The sequence below is a fragment of the Acanthaster planci genome, linkage group LG12, assembly GCF_054643075.1.
Source record: "Acanthaster planci isolate LZ-2023a linkage group LG12, COTS_SCS, whole genome shotgun sequence".
Lineage (NCBI taxonomy): Eukaryota > Metazoa > Echinodermata > Asteroidea > Valvatida > Acanthasteridae > Acanthaster > Acanthaster planci.
In genome coordinates, this window is record NC_141788.1 from 4,925,284 (window position 1) to 4,950,119 (window position 24,836).

The 24,836-nt window shown below is 40.6% G+C and overlaps 4 protein-coding genes across 6 annotated transcripts in view; 3 read left to right on the forward strand and 1 right to left on the reverse strand.

The window, feature by feature from the left end:
• LOC147797087 (NADPH oxidase 5-like) overlaps positions 1 to 3,910 on the forward strand; it is a 33,836-nt gene extending 29,926 nt beyond the window's left edge. For all 3 annotated transcript variants that reach the window (XM_087143969.1, XM_087143968.1, XM_087143970.1), the window contains 3 exons: positions 428 to 634; positions 954 to 1,112; positions 1,570 to 3,910. In XM_087143969.1, coding sequence (XP_087000095.1) covers positions 428 to 634; positions 954 to 1,112; positions 1,570 to 1,809 — 606 coding nt within the window. In that variant the 3' untranslated portion in view covers positions 1,810 to 3,910. The remainder of the gene's footprint in view (positions 1 to 427; positions 635 to 953; positions 1,113 to 1,569) is intronic.
• A 576-nt stretch (positions 3,911 to 4,486) lies between these two features.
• On the forward strand, positions 4,487 to 12,764 carry LOC110989373 (phosphoglucomutase-1-like). Its single transcript, XM_022253710.2, has 9 exons — positions 4,487 to 4,856; positions 5,743 to 5,905; positions 6,230 to 6,375; positions 6,841 to 6,955; positions 8,330 to 8,520; positions 8,882 to 9,036; positions 9,752 to 10,003; positions 10,451 to 10,643; positions 11,152 to 12,764. Exons 1-9 carry the CDS (start codon positions 4,602 to 4,604, stop codon positions 11,374 to 11,376), a joined length of 1,695 nt encoding a protein of 564 aa, XP_022109402.2. The 5' UTR covers positions 4,487 to 4,601; the 3' UTR covers positions 11,377 to 12,764.
• Positions 12,765 to 12,766: 2 nt separating this feature from the next.
• On the reverse strand, positions 12,767 to 16,837 carry mmachc (metabolism of cobalamin associated C). Its single transcript, XM_022253712.2, has 4 exons — positions 16,638 to 16,837; positions 15,203 to 15,397; positions 14,583 to 14,735; positions 12,767 to 13,741 (listed from the first exon to the last, which is right to left on the reverse strand). The coding sequence occupies exons 1-4, from the start codon at positions 16,710 to 16,712 to the stop codon at positions 13,418 to 13,420; spliced, it is 747 nt and encodes a 248-aa protein (XP_022109404.2). The 5' UTR covers positions 16,713 to 16,837; the 3' UTR covers positions 12,767 to 13,417.
• A 179-nt stretch (positions 16,838 to 17,016) lies between these two features.
• On the forward strand, positions 17,017 to 23,697 carry LOC110989391 (gamma-interferon-inducible lysosomal thiol reductase-like). Its single transcript, XM_022253752.2, has 5 exons — positions 17,017 to 17,262; positions 18,875 to 19,057; positions 19,584 to 19,751; positions 21,044 to 21,190; positions 21,845 to 23,697. Exons 1-5 carry the CDS (start codon positions 17,134 to 17,136, stop codon positions 21,977 to 21,979), a joined length of 762 nt encoding a protein of 253 aa, XP_022109444.2. The 5' UTR covers positions 17,017 to 17,133; the 3' UTR covers positions 21,980 to 23,697.
• Positions 23,698 to 24,836: the final 1,139 nt, after the last annotated feature.

Genomic DNA, 24,836 nt, shown 5'->3' on the forward strand with positions numbered 1-24,836 from the left:
TTCCACACTAACACAAATCACATTCAACCCAATAGGTCCTCCTTCAAACCATTAAAAAAAAATAACTGCCACGTGCATTTTTCACAAAATGACATCAACATTTACGAAACCTCTTCATCTAAAAGAAATAAGCTGTCTCTAAGTTTAGAACTAAGAATGGTGAAATTGAACTTAAGCTGGTTCATGCTAGGAAGAAAGCGTAGGGCTGAGGTGAGGTCCAGTGTAAATAAGGCATCGACACAATGGAAAATTTTGCATGCAAGTTCGCTTTCGCACCATTGTCAATATGAAACGGTTTTTACCAAGTACACGTTCTAGATTAGCAAAGGAATAATGTCTCAAAATGCAAACAGAGCCTTGGATATCGCACCACACTCGTAGCTAGACTTACTACTTAAAAGCCAACCTTCCCGTTTCCATTTACAAGGTGTACATAGACGGGCCCTACGGCGCCCCTTCGCAGCACATCTTTGAGACCGACCACGCCGTGCTGATTGGCGCAGGGATCGGTATCACGCCCTTTGCGTCCATCCTGCAGAGCATCCACGAACGGCACAAAATGGCCACCAAACGATGCAAGAAATGCAACTATGCCTGGCTGGAGGACACACCTTCTCTGCTGAGGCTCAAGAAGGTAATGCCCTCATGCGGCAAAATCTGATGCGCTCCTAACTATTGGTAACCATTTTTTTTCACGACAACCAGTGCTTGTCTTCGTTGTTCCATGGGACATACCAGTGCCATAGACACAGTTTGTTTGGTTTAAAGGATATTCTATTGTTTTACAGAACGTCTCCAACACATGGCTGCAAAGTTTAGAGTTTTAACAAACTTCGACTACGATGTATGTGCTGCTAAACAGAGATGTTAATCGAAAACTTCGGACACTCACAGCCCAACAAAATGAGTTGCGGGATATTGTTTTAAATTTAATGCCATGACTTTATACACAGGTTGATTTCTTTTGGATTACGCGGCAACAGCGGTCTTTCGAATGGTTTCTCAGCCTGCTTAATCACATCGAGTTAGAGCAGGAGGAGATGATGTCATTCGACAGATTCATCAATATCAATTTGTACATGACAGCAGCATTGGGCAAACATGACATGAAGGTGCGAGTTATCTGTTTTGGTGAATTAACAGACATTTTGGTTGATCTGTCAGTTTAACCGGTATCAAAGGTCAGTTTATAAGTCGTAAGCCGGTTTATCAGTTGACCAATAGATATATTATTTTGTTTTGCATCTAAAATAATCATCATTGGAGTCTGAAGCGTCAGTCCTCGATCGACTAGCAAGTCAGTCTTACATCATGTCTGTCATTCAGTATAGAGCAGGGTATAGCTAGTGAGCTATACCTATCCTGAAGACGATGTCATTGTAGAACTTTCCACTATAGTCATTATTGGCGTCAGTTGGTTCATGTCTCATTGCACACTACTTGTACTTAATCTGCCAGGCTATTTGCCTGTCATTCACGCTTTACCGCAATATAGGTTCGAAAGACTAATTTTTAATACTTTCGTGTATTAAAACTGTGATCATTATTTTGATCAATTGTTTTTGACAGGCAATTGGCCTGCACATGGCCTTAGATCTCATCCACAAGAAGAAGCGGCGAGACATGATTACCGGCCTGATGACGCGAACGCAGGCCGGCCGACCAGACTGGGACCGGGTCTTCGACGACATCGACCAGCGCAAACGAGGCAAGGTCACTGTGTTCTTCTGCGGCTCCCCAAGCCTCGGGGAGGTCCTCAAACGCAAGAGTCAAGACCACGGCTTTGGGTTCCGAAAGGAAAACTTCTGAGTGATAAGTTGGCAATCAGGAAAGAATGAAATATGTGGGATGGATGTTGTAGCATAAGATGCGATACATAGAGGATAGGGAAATAGTAAAGATAGCAACGTTGTGTCGGCCTAAGAACGATACTTAAGGCGCTGAAATGAAAGGTTCGGTGCATTGGAAGGGATGAGATTCCTGCAGACATCTGCAGAATGATTTTTGTCTTGTAATTATGCCTCTTGAACGTTGTAAACAATTCATGTAAAGATATGCTACATCTCAGTGTACCGCGTACTACCTTTGTTGAAAATGATGCACTTAAATTTATGGGTGAATGACAGGCACAATGTACGCTTCTAACGTAAGTTAAACTATCAAATGAGGCCAAAGTACTAAAGACCCAAGATTTAATTAAGTCGAAATGTTATAATTATTATACAGGGACTAAGATACTTGCGATAAAAGAACACATATCATTGTCGCTGTTTTATTAATTTAGTATACATGCATATGGTACTCTGAACTTGGGTTTAGATTTTTAATGATAAACATGACTTTCGTTGGTTGACTTTTTGTACTTTAATACATTATGCAAGTTTTCGTTTGATCGCCATTTTCCATTCTGTTTCTCGTAATACTTATGTTGTTGCTGTGACTCGCATACTATTCCGCTCTTTTCATGACTGTAAGGCGATCCAGCTGGACTCGCTATGAGTATGTTTTCAACATCCAGCGGGGATATCGCACGGACGTGTATAATAAAATCTGGACTCGCAATGTTCTTAAACAGCTTATAGAGATCATTGAATCCATTCGCGGCCATTTTACCGAGCCGAATACAAAGTTTTCCTGGCATTGCCGCCTTTGTTCTTCCTGACGTCAATAGAAAGGAGCCAACCCGCACGCTTGTATTCGGCTCGGTAAAATGGCAGCTGGTTGGCTTCTTCATACTAAGGCGTTGCAGGTCCAGGTTTATATGCGTCCGTAGGATAGAGGGGTAAGATGCCCCATCCCAGACATGTTGCCGTTTATCTCTCCTTCTGCAGGCGCCAGCATGCAGGAAATGGTGCTGTCACCTTTCTTAGGGGATACTTTGATACTGATAAAACAAATTGTTGTTTGGGGGGAAATTCCATAACTATTACCCCACTCCCTCCCCAACTCAAGACCTTGATGCGCCACTTATTTTTTGAACCAGTTTTGGGGGGCTTACTCGATATGGCGAGTTCACGTCCGTCAGATTCATCACTCTAGCTGGTGCCAAGCATTGGCTGAGGTTTTCATGGTCCGCTATTGTCTTTTTATTGGATCTCCGGTTATCATGGCTAATTTTGCTCGGTGTATCTTTTTTTAACAAACATTTTTACTACTTTTTCAAGCATAGTTGGTGTCATCACGAAAAATGATACAGGTTACTCCAACCCGACCCCTTTCATTAAGCCCGATTCAAGTGCAGATGGTGGAGGGGGGAGAAGAGGGGTCATTGGCCCCCAAAGGAACAGTTTTTAAAAGAAAATAATGAGAGGGAGGCGTTTTTCTATTTCATTTCGCTTCCTTCTAAAGCAATATAAAAATTGCCAAAATGTAGCCCCAGCCCTTAAAAAGACCATAATTAAAAACATAGAAATCTGCAAAATTGTGTTGCTTCCCCCCAAAACGACTCCCCCAGTATTTGGCTTTGGATCTGCCCTTGGCCCAATGAAATCCTTACTGGAATGGGAGTTTTGGTTCCTGTAAAAACATAAGTGTAAAGTTGTGGTATTTTATAGAGTTTTAATATTTTGGGTATACTTGATATATTTATGAGGCATGACAGTTTTTTATTAATACCTGTTTTAAAAATGCATTTCTTTAAATAGGAAATACAGTGAATGTTTGGTCAGAGTAACAAGGCCTTCTAAATTTTGCTTAATTATATGAGGTTAACAGCATTTGCCATTGTAAATAATAACTTATAAATTAGCTATTGAAACCAGAAAACCACAATGATTCTCAACTGGGAATGGATTATTTGCAAAGCCATCATTAGTGTGGTACATGTTGGGTTTTTGTGCGTTCCCAAAGTTCAAAAGATTTGCTTGAAAATAGACTCCTTGTGACCGAAATGAGATGGTCACTTACGAAACACCATGATCTATATCTTGCTCTCAAAGTCCACGTAAATACTGACCTAAATCACACATTCTTTTACTAGCCGCTGCTGATTAGAAAAAACACTTAACAGCTTTGGGTTTCATGCGATAAAGGCCAATGATGTTTTGTTACTGCAGAATATATTACCATGCAGTTCAGTTCCATATTATAATAAGCTGTTGCGCCCAGGTGTCCTGTCGTTTAAAAGGTCAGTTTCCTTCAAAGTATTAAGTTACTTGTTGAGGATATTTGTATTTTGACTGGGTAATAAATGAAATTTACATCACTCGGAAGAGTAAAGCAGAGTAAATATACCTAGCCCATTCTCCGTCCTCAGACACCATTTGACGCTCCTATGTAAGGAAACAAAAGCAGAGTCTCTTTAAAAAACTTCACTTTACTATCGCATCCACGCACTACCGCAATGACTTAAGACTTGCACGCCCCTGTGCCGCTACCCTCTGTCTACGTCAACGCCCACTCCGGCGGGGCTTTAGCGCGGAACCCGACCATTCACCGCACGGTTACCCTGACTCAAGTGTTGTGTTCTTTTCCGAATTGAAAACAGTGCCTACGTGCAGGGACGACCGGTCGTCACGGTGTAGTAACCGGGGGATTTTGGGAGTGTTTTTCAGTGTTTTATCAAAAGCTCCATGAACTGAATACCGAATACTCTCCACAAGATGTCTGCTAAGACTTTCAGCGTGAAGTGCGAGGCCACTACCCCATGCGAAGGCCAGAAACCGGGCACAAGCGGACTTCGGAAACATGTCACCGTCTTCCAGTCGTGGCGGTACACGGCTAACTTTGTGCAGAGCATTTTGTCGGCAATGGACGGCGCGACCCGCGAGGGATGCACGCTGGTGGTAGGCGGTGACGGACGCTACTACATGAAGACGGCCGTGCAGATTATAATCCAAATTTCTGCTGCCAACGGGGTAAGAGTTTGCCGTAATAAGGATGGATGGGCTTATCTGTCTTTAGGCCTACATGTAATTAGAACTGTAGACATGGTAGCACTTAAGGTTTGGTTTGGGGAAAGAGTTCTAATACGGACGCACACCCTGTGCACAAACCCTATGAGACTGGTCAGAAAAATTGTGTTTTCTGAGTAAACGACTTGGTATTTTCCCACCTAAAGTGTTTTTGCTTTTTGATAGATCACTGCAGGGAATAATTACTGCCGTCTGTATATGGAACTCTTTCCAATTTTTGGAATTAATTGTGCGTTTTCTTTCTTTTTGGTATGATGCGGCAGGAAATAAATTAATGCGGAGTTGTTGATAGCTGTTATCAAGAAAAACTAGTATCATGGTGTTACTTAGATAGGATATTTGTAGATTATAGGTAGGTGTGGGGGAATTCTCAACTTAGCCTTGGGATATTTTTAAATCAAACCTATATATTTTATACCACCTTCCCATGTGCTGTGTATCTAAATGGAGTTTTTACAGTTTCATGTGTTGTCACATTCATAGTTAATCAGTGTGAATTTGTTGATGAAAACAATATTAAAGGAACTGCATTTGTTGAAAGACATCGCTTGCAATTTTACATAGAGCCTACAGGTGTAATGTTTATAGCACTCTGAGCGGAAGAGAATAAAACAATTTGGAGTATACACGAAGACACTTGCTGGTACCATCAGAAAAAACCCTGGCAAGTACATAAATGAAACAAGCAGAGATTTGCATAGTTGCTCCGCCCTTTATTTTAAAGATAAAAGTTTTCATGTGCACATTTGGCACCTAGTTATTTTCAAGGGTGTAATTGATATGTGCCTACTGTAGCATTACTATTTCTTATCTCATTTGCATATTGTAGATTGGCAAGCTTGTGATTGGCCAGAGTGGCTTGCTGTCGACCCCGGCAATGTCTTGCTTGATAAGGAAGCGCCAGGCAGCAGGTGGAATTATCCTGACAGCCAGTCATAATCCTGGTGGCCCAGACGGTGACTTTGGGATCAAATTCAATATATCCAATGGAGGTACATGTAGTAGTACAAAGTAACTGATGACCCACCCCACCCTTCCCCACAGCCAGCCTCCGCCTCTCCAGTTATTCCATACTGACGTCCAGAATTGCAAGACACGTCTTTGTTGATGAATCCAAAGAAAATTATATAACTATAATTGAAGGGAAAAAAATCAATCCATCAGGTTTATTCAAATGGCCTACAGGATAGGTCCAAGATTAGTTTCAATGTAAATTATTTGTCTTTTCAATGTTATGAGAAAACCACTTGTAAAGGCAAGAGTTATGGAGATTCTAATTTCAATTACATACATGTATTTGATTCCTGCCAATGTAGGACCTGCTCCAGCTGGCATAACTGATGCCATCTACGACTTAACAAAGACAATCTCAACTGTCAAGCACTGCCCAGACTTGAATGTTGATGTCAGCTCAATCGGGACCCAACAGTTTGACATACAGGGCAGACAGTTTATAATTGAGGTAATTGGCTAATGGGGAGTGGTTCAAGGGTGCATATGAAAGGGTGTGTTCTCTGCCCTCCACCCCTCCTCTGGCAACACGTTCTCCCTCTCTCCCGTGAGAGATAGTGAAAGAAAGCGGAGCTGGGATGTACATATATTTGTTGTCTCTTCTTTCCCAAAATCCTGAAAAAAGTCTAGAAGTTTAGCTTCACTTCTCAGAAGGGCCCTAGAAGGTTACATAAAAAAATTCTCAAATTTCCCCCCCCCCAAAAAAAACCCTGGCCTCTCGAAACTTTGGTTCTTGATCTGCCCATGATCCAATTATGTGGGAAGCAGTGATTGAGCTCCACCTTCTACATTCATTCCTTCAGAAGTCTTGAAAACCTTCAAGAAGATTTTTATTTATACCAATGGAATCACGTTTGATGCTTCCAGTGATGGGTGTTCCAGTTGTGTTTTCAATGTGTATTCCGCCCCCCAATAGGTTGTTGACTCCGTTGAAGACTACTTGGCCCTGATGCGAGAGATCTTTGACTTTGAGGCTTTGAAGAAACTATTGAGCGGACCCCTGAAATTTGTTGTGAATGCGATGCACGGAGGTAGAGTATGTTACATGCATGCTTCTCATAAAATGAGAGTGTTTCCAACATGTTGATTTGGAAGGGTATTTAGGAGAGGGGAAGAAAGGAAAATGAACATGTTCATGCATGATGGCATGGCCACAACATCTGTAGCGACAGACTGCTATTCAAACAACAGCTGTTTGTGGGTATAAAACACAGCTGTCCTCTTGGTATCTCACATCATATAGACAAGCACACTCTGTGTGAAGGAAACGTCGGATCAGGGCATTCATGCAAATTTACCATGCAACGATAATGTACATAATTAAATTCAGTCGTAGCCACCCTCTATAGTTCTTTGCATTTTAGAAATGCTTGCATATATGTTAACGAGGGATGACAGCCAAAATGCCTGCATGTATATTTGTTAACGAGGGATGACAGTCCAAAAGAGTGCGATTTTTGTATTTTATATTCAGGCCTATATCACAGCACCTTTTCCTGTACTGGATGCAATCATTATGCTGTTCTTTTAAGTTGAGTCAATATCAGCTCTCTCTGTGAACATCACTGAGATATGGCATAGAGTGCCTGTATTTTCAGAGAGGTTTGTATTCACACCTAGAGGAAAAGGCATGATGGGCGGTTTGCATACCATTTGTTTATGATGAAAGTGCCCCTCTTGTAGAGCTAGGTTCACTCTGAATAACAGGTCCTCTTTCCAAGACAAACAAAAAAGACAGAAAACACCTGGCAATGTTTTGGATATACATATTATGGATCTTTTCACAAACTCGGGAACCCCAATTTTTTTGGGGGGGGGCATCAGGGATTGGGGCTAAATTTAATATTGAACTCATACATGCAGGTTGAAAAGCTTGATGCTTTCATTGACCTGAGGCATCTAGCTCCTGGAGATTCTGGCGTGTTTGTGTACTCTAGTCTGGCAACAGTCATGGACGAGTGGGTTTTTTGTGTATTACGGTTATGATGCTTGTATGCACAGACTGAGGTTCCATTCAACCCAAAAGGCATTTTGTAGAGCAGGATTTAAAGTACTTCTAGCATCCCTCCAAAAGCGGAACAGATGTTCGCATGGAATAAATTCGCTGAGGTCAACTCCCTCTTCATAGCTTGACCTTTTGTGGTTTTGGCAAATTTGGCATATAAGTGTTCGTAGAATTACATTATTATAAAGATAGATTGTGATTAGAGCAAGCCATAAATCAGAGTACTTTGTGAATGTCTTGACCTGACGTTTTTTTAACTTGATGCAATTGTGAAGTGCTGTATACATGTACATTAAGCCAAAAAAACAAAACCAAACTGTGTTTCTTGTTATAAAATCCAAAATATTGTTTACATGTGAAAAGCAGTGTTCCTTTCTGATATACACTTCCTCTAATTTAGTCGTGGGACCCTACGCCAAACGTATCTTTTGCCAAGAGCTAGGAGCGCCAGCAGACTCATGCCTGAACTGTGACCCCAAAGAAGACTTTGGAGGTCACCATCCTGACCCCAACTTGACCTATGCTGCTGACCTGGTGAACCTGATGAAGAAAGGCGTCCACGGCTTTGGAGCAGCATTTGATGGGGATGGGGTATGTGGGGTGTATTATGTTCAGTTGCAGTGTTCAGGTTTTTCAAGGTAAATGTTTCCAAACGCATAATCTATCAGTGCTAGTTTAACTTATCCTGCAGCCTCATGTGATCTAGATAAATAAAGAACTTTAAGGATAACTGTCTTTAATCTCAAGATGTCCTGTCATCAATTTCTTCATTCTTTGAGAAGACCGAGGACTTCAGCAAAGTGCTTGAGACATATAACCCAAACCTAGAGCTACCATGTACATATCGGCTTTTCCTACAGAGTAGGAGGACCTACATAACCTAACTGCAGAGGCATGAAATACGTCATTTTTGTCAAATCTCTTGTGTTTTTATTTCCCTGTATTTAACCAGGACCGTAATATGATTCTTGGTAAGAATGGCTTTTTTGTGACACCCAGCGATTCGATCGCCGTCATCGCCGCCAATGCCAAGTGCATCCCCTACTTCAAGAAGACAGGGGTGAAGGGTCTGGCCCGCAGCATGCCCACCAGCGGAGCTCTGGACAGGTATGGCTTGTAAATGTAGTGGAAGATGCTGAAATTTTGTCCACATTCAGATGAAAATTTGGCAGACATGATTTGTACCATAAACACACATGATCCAGTGCTTGCATGTGATATATCTCTGGCACTGGAGTTCTTACGAGTGTTCAAACATTGCTGTCCGTTTTTACCCGAAGAAGTGTCATTCCGCTGTGTGTGAGAGAGCCAGAAGCTCTGACCTTTTGTGTTGTACTCTTGTGTAATTTTTGATAAATGTTGATTTCACATACTGCTTGTTTGATATCACAGATGAAACTTTTCAGACTTAATTCTGACTTCTTGAATTTTAACAACGTAAATTGTGATTTTAAAGATTTTTTACAACCAAATGTTATTGTTTCAAAGGGAAAATTTCAGCCCAAAGTCCAAACAAGATAAAATCGGCTATGCATAAATAGTCATGGCAAGCATAGTTTTAGTCTCTTCTACCAACAGTATGTGCCGTGTTTCTACAGCAGCAGCACATAGGCCAACACTGATAGGTGCCTTTTCTAGCTGGGTTGAAGGTTAAGAATTGACCTTTGACATGAAAGAACTCCTCCACACGGAACAGTATGACACTGCGGATCTTGCATGCGGGGAACGATTCCAGCTAAATCAATGTAAACATAGTTTCATCCTGGTTAAAAGAGATGCACCTATTTTACTGACCAGCCGATCTGTTACCTTTCACCACTAGGGTGGCTAAGGCTGAAAGTTTGGAGTTCTTTGAGGTGCCAACCGGCTGGAAGTTCTTCGGCAACCTGATGGACGCCGACCGCCTCTCACTGTGCGGGGAGGAGAGCTTTGGAACAGGGAGCGACCACATCAGGGAGAAGGACGGCCTGTGGGCGGTGCTAGCCTGGCTGTCAATCATGGCTGCCAGGCAACAGAGCGTGGAGGAGGTCTTGAGGGATCACTGGGAAAAATATGGCCGTAATTTCTTCACCAGGTGAAGCGTTTTTTAGTCATTCTTAAGGTCACTTTTAATACTCACGTTGCAGATGTGCAAGATTTGGAGTTGTCAACTTAGTGAATTTATTGTCATATTTGCACTTAATTCATGGGAATCATGAACTGGCCTTGTCAGTCAGTGTTGTAGTTTTTGTTTTGTTTTCGTAAAGGATCCAGTAGATTATTCCCTGACTCAAGTAATTTTTAAGCGCTGAACAGCATCATGACTTTCGAAATACAACTAGATTGTCTCCAGAACTTCATTCAGTTATCAGTATGAATTATAAGCATTAGTGATGATTAGAGTTGATTCAGGGTACAAGACCAAGACCTTGCCCCAACTATTGATTATACTGTATATTGTTTGCTGGTCAGATTGTGTTTGTCACTTGTAGATGATTTTCAAACTTGAATGCATCAAATACGTTTCCATTCCTCTCTCTAGGTATGACTATGAGAATGTCGAGTCTGAACCAGCACAGCAGATGATGGCAAATCTACGTAACCTGGTGGACGCCGACAAAGTGGGGATGTTTACTGGCCGCGAGTTTGCGGAGGGGAACAAGACATACAAAGTGGCCAAGGCGGACGACTTTGAGTACACAGATCCCATTGACAAATCCTTGTCCAAGAACCAGGTATTACTCAACAGAATTGACCGTGCCAATTAGTAACGATGGTGGGTACTATTGCCCAATGCCCCAGTCCCACCTGTCGCATAACTCACAAATGAATGATATCATGATTACAATTATTTCAGGCCTTACACCAAAATATCACCCACAAGGGTTAGGTGAGTGAATGTCTCACTGGTCTAGACAGTGATTTCTTTACTTCCTAACATAGTGGTTTACCACCCTGTAAGATTTTACACAATTTACCAGTAATAAATTGCAGTGAATCACAGATTCTGAAGGTTTCTGGGTTTTTTTAGCTTACTACATAACTTAAGGAGTATTGCTCCTTGAATGTACTTTCTCTTCTCAAGACTTGGCTGCTGGCAGGTTTTTTACTGATTAGCAAGCTCAACCCTAACATTTCCTTCATCCTCCAACATGTGAGGGGTTGAGGACTGTGGGGTCAATGTTCATCCATCTAGTGCTTTCTATGTGTTGATTGTCTTCATTGCTTGTGTTTCGTTCGCAGGGGATCCGCATCATCTTCCAAGATGGCTCGCGCGTTATCTTCCGGCTCAGTGGCACGGGCAGCTCAGGTGCCACGGTGCGCATGTACATCGACAGCTACGAGTCCGACAGGGCCAAGTTCTCCCTGGATGCCCAGACTGTCCTGCAGCCGCTGGTCAAGATTGCTCTCGGTATCTCGCAGCTACGAGAGCTGACTGGCCGCCTAGAGCCAACCGTCATCACATAAAATACCAACTCTAATTTTGTTTCTGAGAGACACCCTCGTTTTTCAGGAGCAAGTAGTGCATTGGAAAGAAAATATGGTTTTGGATCTCAGGGCCTTAGGCACATTTAACTGGGTACTCCACATATTTAAAGTGGGTTGTACATGTAGCTTTCACTAACAGTAGAACAAGCAAACAGGAAAGTTTCACTAAGAAGTCACTGGGGAGAGACCAGTTTCAAACACATTATCAGAAAAATTCAACATCAACACCAAACTGTACACTTTTTCAGGTAGGCTCGGCAGTTTTCATGTTTTTTGGGCACGTAGGCTGAAGTTGAAGTTTGGCTTGAGTATGAACAGCGATATGTGTTTGTTGGTAGGGTTTCCCCACTGTACATTTATTTGTGTGTACGTGATACCACAGAGTGGATGTCACACTGAGAGTCACCCCCATGCATGTGCATGATGTAGACCGTCAAGGCTTCTGTGAGGTCCACTGTACTGTGAACCACACTCCTCTTGGTAGGTGTTGTCATTTGAATTAACCGGTCTCTGTGTGGGCACATTTACTCGGTAATCCATTACATTTATATGAAATATGTCTGATCACAGACTGGCTTTGGAGGTCATGCCCTTATGTTTGCCCAAAAAAGTTTATTTACAAAATGGAATTGATCGTTGTCTTGTTTCTTTAGCAGATGAAAGTTCTCATCTGAAAGGCTCACTGTTGGTTGTTGCAAGAGGAAAATGTAATAGATATTGTCATTGATGTGTATATTGAGATATGCTTTGTGCGAGGTGATTTTCAATGAGCAGCGCTAGACAGGATCCGTCAGAATGCCAAGATTTACAGTTGAGTGATGGTTATGCCTTGTGAGACATACAGTACTTTAAAGGATTTTACTTCAGTTAAAATTTAAGGATCTACCCAAAGAATGTCAGAAGATGGAGTGATCGATGTTTCTTTTTATCTTCCAAAAATGCTTTTAAATTATAACAGTGCATGTGAATAGGTTGCACTTGGAGGGTATTTAGCATGGTTTGAATTTTTTTAAAGTACTAACATCAAACTTGATAAAGGGAAAAATTGGTACACAGGAGCTTGCCAACTTGGCCATTGCCAAGTCAGTAGCTGGACCACTGCCGAGTAAGTAATCGGGCCACTGCGGCAAGATGAGTGCAATGTGGATTGTCTAGTCAGCTTTTAATAGTGTGGGATACCTCTGAAATTATTTGCAGGTTTGACAAATTAACTCAAAGTATTTTTTTAGTTTAAGTCTGTATTATTTCCTCTGTGACCAGACGTTAATAGAATTGTACCTACATGCATTTCGGATTCTACTAATATGCTGATTTGAATTATGGAGTGAAATTCTTAAAAGGTATTGCAATAAAAACAAACACTGAAATCTTTCTTGCATTTCATGCAACTTTGAGTCATTTATAACACAAGTGGGTCTTCTTGGTTAAACATGCAAGCAAACATGCTCTTTAAATTAACTGAAAATAGAATACTGCATTGTGATAAGATAAGACACGTATGAATGATAAAAAGTACCAGCACAGTTTCAAATGGTCGTGAACTACATGTAACAAATGTAATGTTTTTTCGAAGATGGAAGAGATAGATAAGACCGTGGCTAGAGAAGTTGTCATTGAGGTGCGGGCTTTTGTTTCCCATAGACAAGCATAAACAGACCTTTTATTAAGAATCACATCCCCTGTGTCGATCCGTCTTTCTAGTTGAAATAAATACTTCCATTCAAGGTTTTTTCTCTCGTTTGCCTTGGTCCTTTGCTTTCACTCACACGGATTAACCATTTTACACTTTGTATAATCCAGTACCCAACACCTTATTAAATCAGGTGCTTCTTTCCAAGCACAGGCAAGTTTAAAAAGCCACTATACGGTTGTTGAAAGAAAAGAAGTATAAATATATTTTACACACTCCATTTAGTAGCAATCAGTTTCAGTGAAAAAGGAGTCGAGTTTGACACTGACTGGTATGTTGCAGAGATTTGCACATTTCACGGCAAGGAGCTGGATGGGATCGGTCACAGGGCTAGTGACAACGGTCCGCTGTTCTCTCCACCATAGTTTTTTCGCCGGTGAATCCGAGAAGCTTGCCCCTCTGTGCAGGTGGCGTCTGGAAGTATTCAATCTGCTCCGGGGAGTACCGCTCCCGGACCTCAATGCAGTCTCTGTACTTGTTCTCCATCCAGTTGTCGTTGAACTGGTCCAGGAGGTCCTTTAAGGCTTCGTCCGTCTTGATCACGTCTGGGGGATCCTGCTGCACCAGGGGCAGCTGTACCCCGGGGAAGATCAGGACACCACGGAATGCAAACCATCCTCCGTATTTTGGGTGGATGCTGACACCAAATATTTTCTGCATGCAATCACAAACAGAGACTAGATCCGTTCCTTTCTGCCATTACCGCATCTTTGTATAAGTCAATCTTAAAAAAAAACCACTTTTGCTGATAATTCTGTTTTCTGGCAACTGCCTTTTTCTTTCTAATTCGTTGTCATGGACGACTGTTTGGAAAGAAGAGACTTGCGGTAGAAAATTTCAGAAAGGCTCAACTGATCGAATGGTAGTGCTGACCGACTGATTGCCCCCAACAGTATCAAAAGTCTAGATTTGGAGAAATATGGTTATCCGTGCATTAGCCATCAATTGCGGAACATGCTAATTTTTTAAGACTTGAATGCAAAGAATAGAAACATTTCAACAGCCGCATCTGTATTTCAAATCCAGTGAGTTTCCCCCGATCCCTTTAAACATCTTCAAGCAATTTTTTATCTTCTTGCAGTTGTTTCAAAATATTATTTCTAGCTGGCACAAATTCTCTATGATCTTTTATAATAAAGCTTGACTAAAACACGTGAAAATTTGGCATTGTCGTGTGTCTGACTTCCATGACCAACACTCATCGATGACGATGATGTCAACATTTTAGAATGTCCTTCACCTTTCTTGCTTACGAAACTCAATACATGTACAAAAAACTGTGCCAACCTGGCATTTCACCCATGATGACACAAATAACTTGATTCTGCTAGCGTATTGTTGATATACACCAAACAGCCGTGGCACGTGCTACGGCGTACACTGTTGGGCCAACCTATCCAACTGTGTCACCATTGCTGGATATGTCCAAACCACGGCTGGACAGGACAAATGCTACAGTTGTAGCACATCAGCGCTGCTAGATAATTTACATTACCTTATCTCCCCACGGATCGTGCTTCATATTGGATCTTTGGTAGTAATACGCTGCTCCGGACACATGGCCAACCGTCTGTACAAGGATCTTTGGTCTCCTGTTTGGATGTAGCTCATAGTCTTGGATGGTCTCAATCCTGTAATCTGGAAGACTCTGCAAAAACAAAGACAACAGCAACATAAATATATTGTACACTATCCAATCTTTAGCATATTAAACAAGTCAATCTTGAACAAATTATTCATGAATGTTAGAACATTTTTTAAATGAGAGGATTTGGTTCAGACTTCGGTTTTGCTGGTGCCAGCTGTTTTGAAGCAGTGTTTGAAACCACATATATGAGCTCTGACTGGAACCAGTGAAACTGACGTCTAATCTGAATCCACTCGTTTTGAAAATGCCCATAGTTTAACAATTTGTCCGATGCTCAAGTTAAATTTGAATCCAAGTTTTTCTGATGCCCTTTAGTGGTAAGTCATAAATAATGCAAGTGTAGCAGGTTTGGGCCAATGAACCTGGCTTTAGCCTGACATGTCTTTGATGTTTCACGATGCAACAAATGTTTAAGTTGAGAGACCTCAAACTGACATGTTGACACGAGGAACAATGGACAGACCCACCTCTTTCAGACGATTGTACTGCTGTGCCACACAATCATCTATAGGGTCCCTGCTCGTCAAAGCTGTGAGTGATCTTACATATGGCATGAAGGTCTTCTCAAACATACATGGAGTGCTCAGAACACAAAATGCAAGTGTATCATCATGATAAGCCAAGTGGAAAGCAGACTGAACCCTATCGTTGTACCAACCGATCTGTGCATACCAAGAGCAATGAAAACAAAAACAAAAAAAGAAATGCGTAGTAATTGGTAATGTGTGTGAATTAGAAAAAATTGTTACCAAGAATCTTTTCCCCAACATTATGACACTTTCTCAGTTCCAGTCAGAGATTTTTCAAGTCAGCAAGCTAAGCATGTTTGGTACAAATGGTTTGTGGTCACTGTCGGGCATGATCGGTCAACATGCGTGATCATGGTGATCCGCTAATCATGTCAGTTACAGCATGATCTTTTCTGCATACCTGTGTTGGGTGTGATTAGTCAATCAGCATGATCACTAATGACAGACTTGCTACTGTGACTGGGAAAAAGGACACGCTATGGGGGAACTCGCAAAACAACAAAAGTCTCTAACTAAACCAAGGATCTTTGAGGGAAAGGTCGGAGGAAACTGAATTAATAGGGACTCAGACACCAATATTTGACTTTAAAAAAAAGGACAAAAAGAATGATGGACAAAAAAAAGATGCAAAACCCACAAGGACTGAAAAGACTTAACACCAAACGACCAAAACTTTAAAAGGAATTAAACCAACACAGTGTGTAATATGGATGTTACGCCCCAACCATAGCATAAGTCCCAACTATAGTTACGCCCGTCCCAACTAGAGTGCTACAGTTGGGCCGGCCCAACTACAGGAGAGAGGTTCTGTGCCCAGCATGTGCCAAAGTCATATTGTTTACAAATGTCACGTCATCGGTCATAGGCCTAGCCCCCCTACTCATAGGATAGATGAACAGATGAAGTGCCACTGTGAGACACATTAACTTGGATAATGTTGAGACATTTCCCACAGACATTAGTCAACAATAGTTGAGCCAGCCCAACTGCAGCACTACAGTTGGGACTGTCCCAACTATAGTCGGGACTTAATGCTATAGTTGGGGCATAATATGGACCTTAAGAGTTACATGTATACATGTGTGGATCAAATGAGAGTGCAGATCGACTGATCGCACCCAACAGTAGATCTCCCTTGAAATGTAACTTCAGCTTGATATCACTTTTCTTCCTCATGTTCCTAATTCACCATGGTTTAATCAAAGGCAAAAATGCTTGCCGATCATCAATGATCAAACCATGGAGGTACCTCCACGATCAAACGGTATGGCATGTATGGTAAGGTAGCCATGGTAAAATCATTTTAAAAAAATTCAAAAAAGTTTCCAGTTAACGACTGGCATGACAGTTCAAGTTCTTACAATCACATTACTTTGAAAGGGTGAATTTCGAATCCTGCCGGTTCCAGCACTGTCTCCACTGATTTCTGTAACAGTTCAAGTGCCATAATTTAATGACTCATTATTTCATAACATGACGCGATATACTGATCAGTGCTTGTCCACATCCGCACACGTGCACTATCGATCACGACCGTCCACCACTGACTAGGTCTCTACACATATCATATCACAACGTGACATGCACTTTCATTGTTAAGAGGTCAATGCAAACAGCGCCCTCCATCTAGCGCTTAACAAGTTTACAGCACGGTGACTGACCGCTGACAGATCTCTGCCACGTGACTGATGAAATGTCACATGATTGATCTATCACATGAACTACAAAAGCTATCACATGACGCGAATCATTATAAACTGGGCCGAACGCCGGGCGTTTGCCATTCTGTCAACGCGTCGGTGATGAGTGCATATTCAGTTGATTTCGTCTGTTGAAAAAAAAAAACTGATTTCTTTTTGTTGGCAAACATGATGGGATATCGGTCCACCGTTGCTGTTTTGTTAGTTGTCTTTGCGACCCAATCGGCTCGTGGGATGTCATGCACGTTTCCACCAGAATTGTGGTGCAGTTCTTCAGAAATTGCTGAATCGTGCCATGTGAGTTTGAAGTGTACCAATTTTTGATACATTGGAAAATTTAAGAATTTGTTATCTGCTTGTAAGCGGTCATAACGGAGTTTTATTTTGTAACAAGTTGTTTTAAGTACCAATTACTTGTCAATTGAATTTTATGCAAAGGTACTGAGGTGCGCATTTCCATCTGTCATGAGCATTCAGTACTTGAGTTACGCAAACTAGCTAGGAATGGATATGGTTCAAATGTAGTCCAAGTAACCTGGACCCTACAAATCGCATTTTTTAACATTGGGATATGGTCGGGTCCAAATACGTTCCATAGGCTTTGGCTTCCATTAATTCATTTCTGTCAAAATGGCATGTAACCCCAGTCACTTAAAATCCTCTGAATTCACCTCTAAAACTGTCCTTAAAATGCCTAATGTGCCCGTATATGGATTAAGTGAGAATTGGAGATTCCAATAATGATAATATGGTTTACTTAAATATGGGAATAAAAGAACGATTCCCCTTCAGATTGGAAATGCTCTTGTAGACGAGTTCGAAGACACCATCTTTCCTCAAACAGCAATTTGAACTATATGTTGATGTCCTGGAGACAACGTCAGGGCGCGCCAGCCTAGCGGACCATTCACAGAAAGCATGCTGTGTTGGCACAGTGCTAAGTTTGGTGGCTGTGACCATATCGAAGCTGTACATTGTTTATTGCGGCCCTCAAAAATCAGTTGTCAGCACTTCGTGTGCCGACATGGCATGCTTTTTGTGAATGGTCCACTAGGCTGGCGCGTTGTGATGCCATCTCCAGGTCATTAACATACAGTTTAAATCTCTGTTTGAACAGGAGGATGACATTGCGCTCGACGACAAGACTGTTTGAAAGGGGACATTTTTCTTTTCTTCCCAAGTGTGAGTAAACCTTATCATCATTATTGGAATTTCCAATTCTCACTTGATCCTAAGCCGGATACATCAGACAGTTTAAGGTAGGACTGTTTGGGAGGTGAATTCGGAGAATTTTGATTTGGGGTACAGGCTTTTTTGAGTGAAATGAATTAAGGGAAGCAAAAGCCTATGGAAGATACCTGGACCATACTATCGACCGACCATGTCCAAATGTTAAAAAAGGCAATTTTTAGGGTCCAGGTTAATCAGACTAGTTCGAATGTAATTGAAACAGCATGACTGTGAAATCTTTGTTTAAGTTCACTTGGAGCATAAAGTTAATTATATGGAAGAATTGTACATGGAGATGTATAGAGAATCTTTGTGCGTGTTGATCTCAAATTAAATCCAGTGTTTTGTTTGGAAGAAGCTTTGGAAGAAAGGTCTGAATTGTAACCAAATTATGGAGAATTGTTTGTTTCTAGATTACCATTTAAAAATGTCTCTCTGTTTTGGTTTTTTTTCATTTGTGTGTTTTAAAGATTTATTATCTTTTAGCTATCATATGAAAGAGGAGTAGTCTGTAAAGTAGAATGCCACTTGTTTTTTTTTTAATGTGTTTGTGTTGGACTTTGTGTAGTCAACTCCTGATAACCACATGTGTCACTGTTTACATTACATCACTATCATGGCTATTAGAGAACAAAGCAATTTATGGATATGTTCTTACTGTTTACTTTACCATTTTCAGGTCGTTAAGCAATGTTCAGAATGGCAATCTCCAGTCAAAGATGCCCCAAAGGTTAACTTCACCCTGTACTATGAGTCGTATTGCCCAGACTGCCAGTTGTTCATCAGTGGCCAACTCCATGATGCATACATGGCTGTCAGTGAAATCATGAACCTGACCATGGTTCCGTATGGAAATGCAGAGGTGTGCTCTATGTTTAAAAAGCCTTGTCCCTTTTGGAAAAGGCACCAGAGTTTATCTTCTTCTCTTCCGCCAAACCTTCAAAGGCAAATCAAATTCAAAGGCATGCTTGCATAATCATGTTGCATTATCAGTCAATTCTTTATTGCTCACCCTGTTTTTTAGGATCATCTGCCATATTCATGAAGTAAAAAGAAAATGCAATTGTTTGGAAAGGTCAAACAGCAAGATTGAGCATTCGTGCAGAGATTGCACAATCACACCAGTGAGGCACATCGACTGAGCAGGCCCAACAGAAGGTCTCAGTTTCCCTTGCCAAAAGGTGCTTAGTGATAACCTGAATCCCATTGCATAGAGCTAAGCAAAACAAAAAAGTCAGTCACAAGCTATATGCAAACCATGACATTTGCTAAGCAGATGTTTTCAGCATTTTGTGAGCTTAGCTCGGTGCTGTGTGACACAGATCCTTGTTGTTAGCTGTCACCCATTTCACAAATACTTACATCATTCCTGGCTCTTCACATTTCAGGAGAAAAGGGAGGGCTCTAAATATGTCTTTCAGTGCCAGCATGGGCAGGAGGAATGCCGTGGCAATGTATTGGAGACATGCATCCTGCACTTTGCCCCCTTCCAAACCGCGTTCCAGACAATTTATTGCATGGAGGTTTCGCGGGACCCTGTTACCTATGCAAGGGAAGTAAGTAAAGTTGAATAAAGATAGGTTTACTAACAATGTTTTTTCTGCTGCCAGTTACTTGTGTAAAGTCCTTCATGGCAAGGAACAGATTCAGACAGCTAGTTTTGACTTAATGTTACGCTAATATCTTCTATGTGCTGTGGTTACACCACATACATGTATATTAATTTGTGTCAAAGTCAAATATTTGGGTACTGTTTTAAGTTTGTTACAATTGTATTTACAACCAATTGGAAAAGAGTGGATATTGGCCCACGTAGGTTTGATGTAATCAAAGTTTATTGAAAAGACAAAATGCCAGAGACTGGACTTGAAGAAAGACCTCAAATTGAACATTTTTGGCACAAATGCACTTGAGAAAAGTTACATTTACTTCTCTCAGGAGCACAAATACTGTACTCAATTGTAGAAAAGTTACATGTACTTCTCTCAGGAGCACAAATACTGTACTCAATTGTAGCATTTTAAAAAGTCAGTGCCCAAACTGTTTCAGTAAACCTACCACATGTGCCTTTACATGCTGTAAGAAGAAGTCCACTGTACTTTTTCAAAGGCAATAGTGCCACGGTTTGTAATATATGTTCAATGTTAAGAAAAACTTTGGGGGAAGCCAGTGACCTGAAAATTTGTGCCCTTCAATGACCATGTGCTTCCTGTTTATGCACTGAGCTTTGTACTCAAGAAAGGCGAAGGACAGTCTAAAATGCTGACATCATTGATGAGTGTTAGTCATGGAAGTGATATACATGACAATGCCAAATTTTCAAATGTGTTTTGTGGGGTTTAATTAAGAGTCACAAGGAATCGGTGCCCTAAAAAAATTTTATTGAAAGAATTGCAAGAAGATAATGGGACACTGCTTGAAGTGCTCGAACAGGATTGGAGGAAACTCACAGGGTTGACATACATGCAAGGCCATAGAAAGTGTTCTGTTCTTTGAGTTTGTTTTTTTTTCAAATAATATATTACAACTGCACAGCACCATTTTTAAAAACTGGCATTCGGTAGTTGACGGTTTTTTAAAAATTTGCATGGATAACCATATTTCTGGAACGAGACTCTTTTAATATTGTTGGGAACAATTAATCAGTTAGTCCTGATGAAATCTTTGACTGGAAGCCCCTTTTTCTAAACAATCTCCCACAGCAACTTATTAGAGAGAAGACACAATTGGCTGAGTAATCTCATAAATCCGTCTATTTGCTCGGGCCTTTAGAAATGAGACCAAGGTCCTCTTTGCAACATAGAAACTTTGACACGGAGCTGTTTCTGCATTTTCAATTTCCATTAAGTGTATGGAGAAGATGAAGGTGAATCCAGAGCAGGTGTTTGCATGTGCTAATGGCTCCCTAGGGAATGCATTGGAGCATCAGATGGCCATCAAGACAGATGCACTGAAGCCCCCTCATCAGTATGTGCCGTGGGTCACACTCAATGGAGTAAGTTCTGTGTTTGTTTTAATTCATGTTGTAGTTTTTGATGAAATTTGGCATTTGGCTGCACTTGCTAATTCAGCGATATCTGTCTTTGAATTTTCATCCGTGAAAAAAGGGAACTTGAATTAAGGCAGATCAGCTTCAGTTGCTTCAGAAATACTGTAGCTTTTTAATGATGATGAATTCACAATGGTTGTTGCAAGATATCTGGAGGATTGAAAGGTGAAAAAAAAGTGACTGAGGACGATCCCCCAAGTCACATTGTATTATCAACATGTAATTTAAAACCTTTGAGTTGTTTTTATCTGTCCGTTATTACAGACTATTGCTTTCAATTTTAGCTGATGTCATTTGCCTAGTCAACAAAGTTACTATCTTCAGTCAGAATGTAGCTGTGTTTCCACTTCCCTACCCATATTTCCCATTGTTCTTCATGACTGTGGTTTCCATTTATCACATGACATTTGTTAACAATTCCACCAACACTTTTCACCTTGTTTTCCTGAGAACTGTTTTGGCCGTTTAACTGACTTGCAATTGTCTTGCCAAGTTGAACCTATCCTTTTCGTCCCTTGGCCACAAAGGGTGACCATCTTAATTCCTTCTTTGAACCAAAGTCTGGAGGTTGTTTTTTTTCATTTTATCTTCAATCCCCAGGTGCACACAGAGAAAATTCAAAACGAAGCAGAAATGAACCTGAAGAAGTTGATCTGTGACACATACCAAGGAGCTAAGAAACCACCAGCCTGCTCCCAGGACAAGCCCAAACTCAGATCTCGCATGAGGGAGTAGAAAACTTCTAGCCATGGGAGTTGCTGGAGAGGGGAAAAGGGGACCACTTGAAAAAAAATAAAGAAAAATAAGAAAGGAAAAAAAAATAGAAATTATAAAAGATTTCCAAAACCCTAAAATTGACCCCTTTCTAGTGTTGCGTTGTAGCATTTCGTTGCGAATGAGTGCTTTGCCCCCCCCCCCAAAAAAAATTTTTACCCCCTGGGAAAAAAAGTTTAGCCCCCACCTGGAAAAATATTATGATGTCCATACATTCATTAATAGGATAGTTACTGTTGAAGAATCTCAGAGATATCAAGGCAACCTCTGTTTTTTAAGATGTTAGACACCAACCATATCATCTGTCCCAACTACACCCATCTGCCCAACTGTCCTAACTATAATTTAGACATGATATGTTTAGATTCTCCCATTTTGGACAATCCCAACTTATGTGTTGTAGCAGTTGGGCAAACTCAACAACACTACCTCTGGGATGGTCCTAACTAATGGTTGGATTGATTCCATGATTGGGAATAACAGCAGGCACTGTGAGAGAAGCTTTTTACATTCCAATTTGAAATTGCAGTGGCAAGAATGGAATACATGTATGTATTATGTAAATGAGTTTTCAACTTTTGTTATGTGTTTTCATTTTTCATGTTTTTCCCCCTAATCCCCAATTTAAAACCAAATGGAAATTGACAGTTCTGTAAGGATATTCCATACGCAGTTGTTTATCTAAGCTTTTTATAAATTGGAGAGCAGGACATTCAGTACTGTTGTCACCATGGAAATGAGCTTTGAATATAACGTTGGGAACAAATTGACATTTCTAATTCTCTTCATTCAAGGAAATTAATTGAGTCTAATTGAGTTCTTTTCTTTTATAAACTGAAAACTTTAATCCTATACCTTCAGGGATATAATTGAGTCTGATTGAGTTTTTTTCTTTTGTAAACTGAATTTTTCAATCCTGTACATTCAGGGAAATAAATATCTTGCATAGTACATTTTGATACTTTTTACAGGTGATTGCAAACTGCCATTGGATTTAGCAATTTTTTGCTGTTAAGCTTTTTTAAAATCTAAATATGATAACAACTACAGTTATTTGTAACATATTTGTGCTTTGGCCATTCTTTGTTCCTACAGATTTCATATATCAGCTTCAAGTTCTTTCATTTCATTCCCCATCCTGCAACCGTAATTTCGCTATCTGGTTACAAGGAATTTTGCCATAAGTAAATCTGTAGATCTCATTGCACAGTACCATTCAGCAGTGATTTTGTGTTTTTTTAAATTCATCTGATATATTTAGTCAGTGAATTCAATAACGGCTGTTTTATTAACGTTGAAAATTTCAAATTACTGAAAAAAATGTACGTTTTAATGGTGTGTAACCAACAGCCTGTTGAACAGGAGAGCCTACCGGAAAAAGTATAAATGGCTTAATAATTTACTGAAGTTAATACGTAATCAACTATCCATTATCAATTATCACTTTAGTCAACTGTGCAACTTCTATATTGGTTTGATTATTTCTAGTATATATGTCATAAAAGTATTTTTTCCTGGTAACTGAAGTGCTTTGAATATAACCGATACGATCTGAAATAACATAATTGATTTAAACCCAGACGAAAGTTAGATACATGTCGTTTGTTCGATTATGGATTGTGTTGAGATAGCCTGCTTTTCTTCAGAATTAAAAAGCACATTGGATTAGAGCTAGACAACATGCTTCACGACAAACTTCGTGTCAATTTACCCTTTTCCTGAGTGGATGACTTGTATCCACCCTGCAACAAATGTAACACCGTTCTATCGAGTATCCCGCAGCAGTGACCGCTCTGTCTGTCAAATTTCAGGGCCGGATTGCGTATTCCGTAAAGCCTACATGTCACCGGCGCGGCGGCGCAACCGGGGGAGGGAGGGCGTTACCCCTACCTTTGAAAAGGTAGTAAACTGTTACCCCCCCCCGCCACACTTCACAGGCCTGCTAGCCGTTGAAGGTACATTGCAACTTCATAATTGTTTCAGTCTAATGGCCGGGGCTCCCCCCCCACCTTTAAAACCGTTCCGCCGCAGTTGATACATGTCCTAAGATCATCCCTGCAAGTTGAAGCCCATATGGAACGCCTGATATAGATCGAAACATTTTCTGACATTGGTTGCTGTGTTGCATATTCTTTTAGACTGATCTAAGTTTTTGAGTCGTTTTCAAATTCTGTACAGATTGTGGCTCAAAACACTCTCCAAATACATGTACAAGTACTTGAACTAAACAACTTCATTGCCAAAGAGTAATGGAGCGGTTAACTACCGGGTTTTTACGCGTAATTGACGGTGAAAGCACAGGCACGAACGCAGATATCTTTTTAAAATTCATCTCAAATACTTTTTAAATATCAGTTGTCATGAAAATAAGCTGAACTGTCGTGGTAATTATTAAGAATCATTTATTGCCTTTTAAAGCAAACCCTTTCTGTTTGCATTTATTATCTGCGACGGCTATCAAGCAACTAAGCCACTAGCCAGCCGATGACAATTACCTGTTTGGAACTTGCATCCCAGAGCTGACTGTCTTGTAATTAAAAGGCCATTTTGTTTGTTCTGAAGCGGTTTATAGATCACTGTCATTTTACAACTTGTATGGGCGGCAGAAATATCACCCGTTTGATTGGATTTCGAGTTTTACCTCAAATTCGTTCAAAATGGATATTTGTCCCATTAGGCCTAATTTTAAACAGGGTTGTATTTTCAGTTAGTATTTAGTAGTACATATATTGTTATTTCCACAAAAATGAATTAAAGAAAAGCAAGCTCAACAATTCCCAATAAGTGGAAATAGTAGGAATGTCAAAAAAAGTTCTAG

Coding starts and splice junctions, on each gene's coding strand:
- LOC110989373 (XM_022253710.2), top strand. CDS start 4,602: ATGTCTGCTAAGACTTTCAGCGTGAAGTGCGAGGCCACTACCCCATGC. Junction 5,906..6,229: donor ATTCAATATATCCAATGGAG/GTACATGTAGTA, acceptor CTGCCAATGTAG/GACCTGCTCCAGCTGGCATA. Junction 8,521..8,881: donor CAGCATTTGATGGGGATGGG/GTATGTGGGGTG, acceptor GTATTTAACCAG/GACCGTAATATGATTCTTGG.
- mmachc (XM_022253712.2), bottom strand. CDS start 16,712: ATGGCACTTGAACTGTTACAGAAATCAGTGGAGACAGTGCTGGAACCG. Junction 15,398..16,637: donor TCGAAATTCACCCTTTCAAA/GTAATGTGATTG, acceptor TGGTATGCACAG/ATCGGTTGGTACAACGATAG. Junction 14,736..15,202: donor AGTACAATCGTCTGAAAGAG/GTGGGTCTGTCC, acceptor TTGTTTTTGCAG/AGTCTTCCAGATTACAGGAT.
- LOC110989391 (XM_022253752.2), top strand. CDS start 17,134: ATGATGGGATATCGGTCCACCGTTGCTGTTTTGTTAGTTGTCTTTGCG. Junction 17,263..18,874: donor AAATTGCTGAATCGTGCCAT/GTGAGTTTGAAG, acceptor TACCATTTTCAG/GTCGTTAAGCAATGTTCAGA. Junction 19,752..21,043: donor CTGTTACCTATGCAAGGGAA/GTAAGTAAAGTT, acceptor ATTTCCATTAAG/TGTATGGAGAAGATGAAGGT.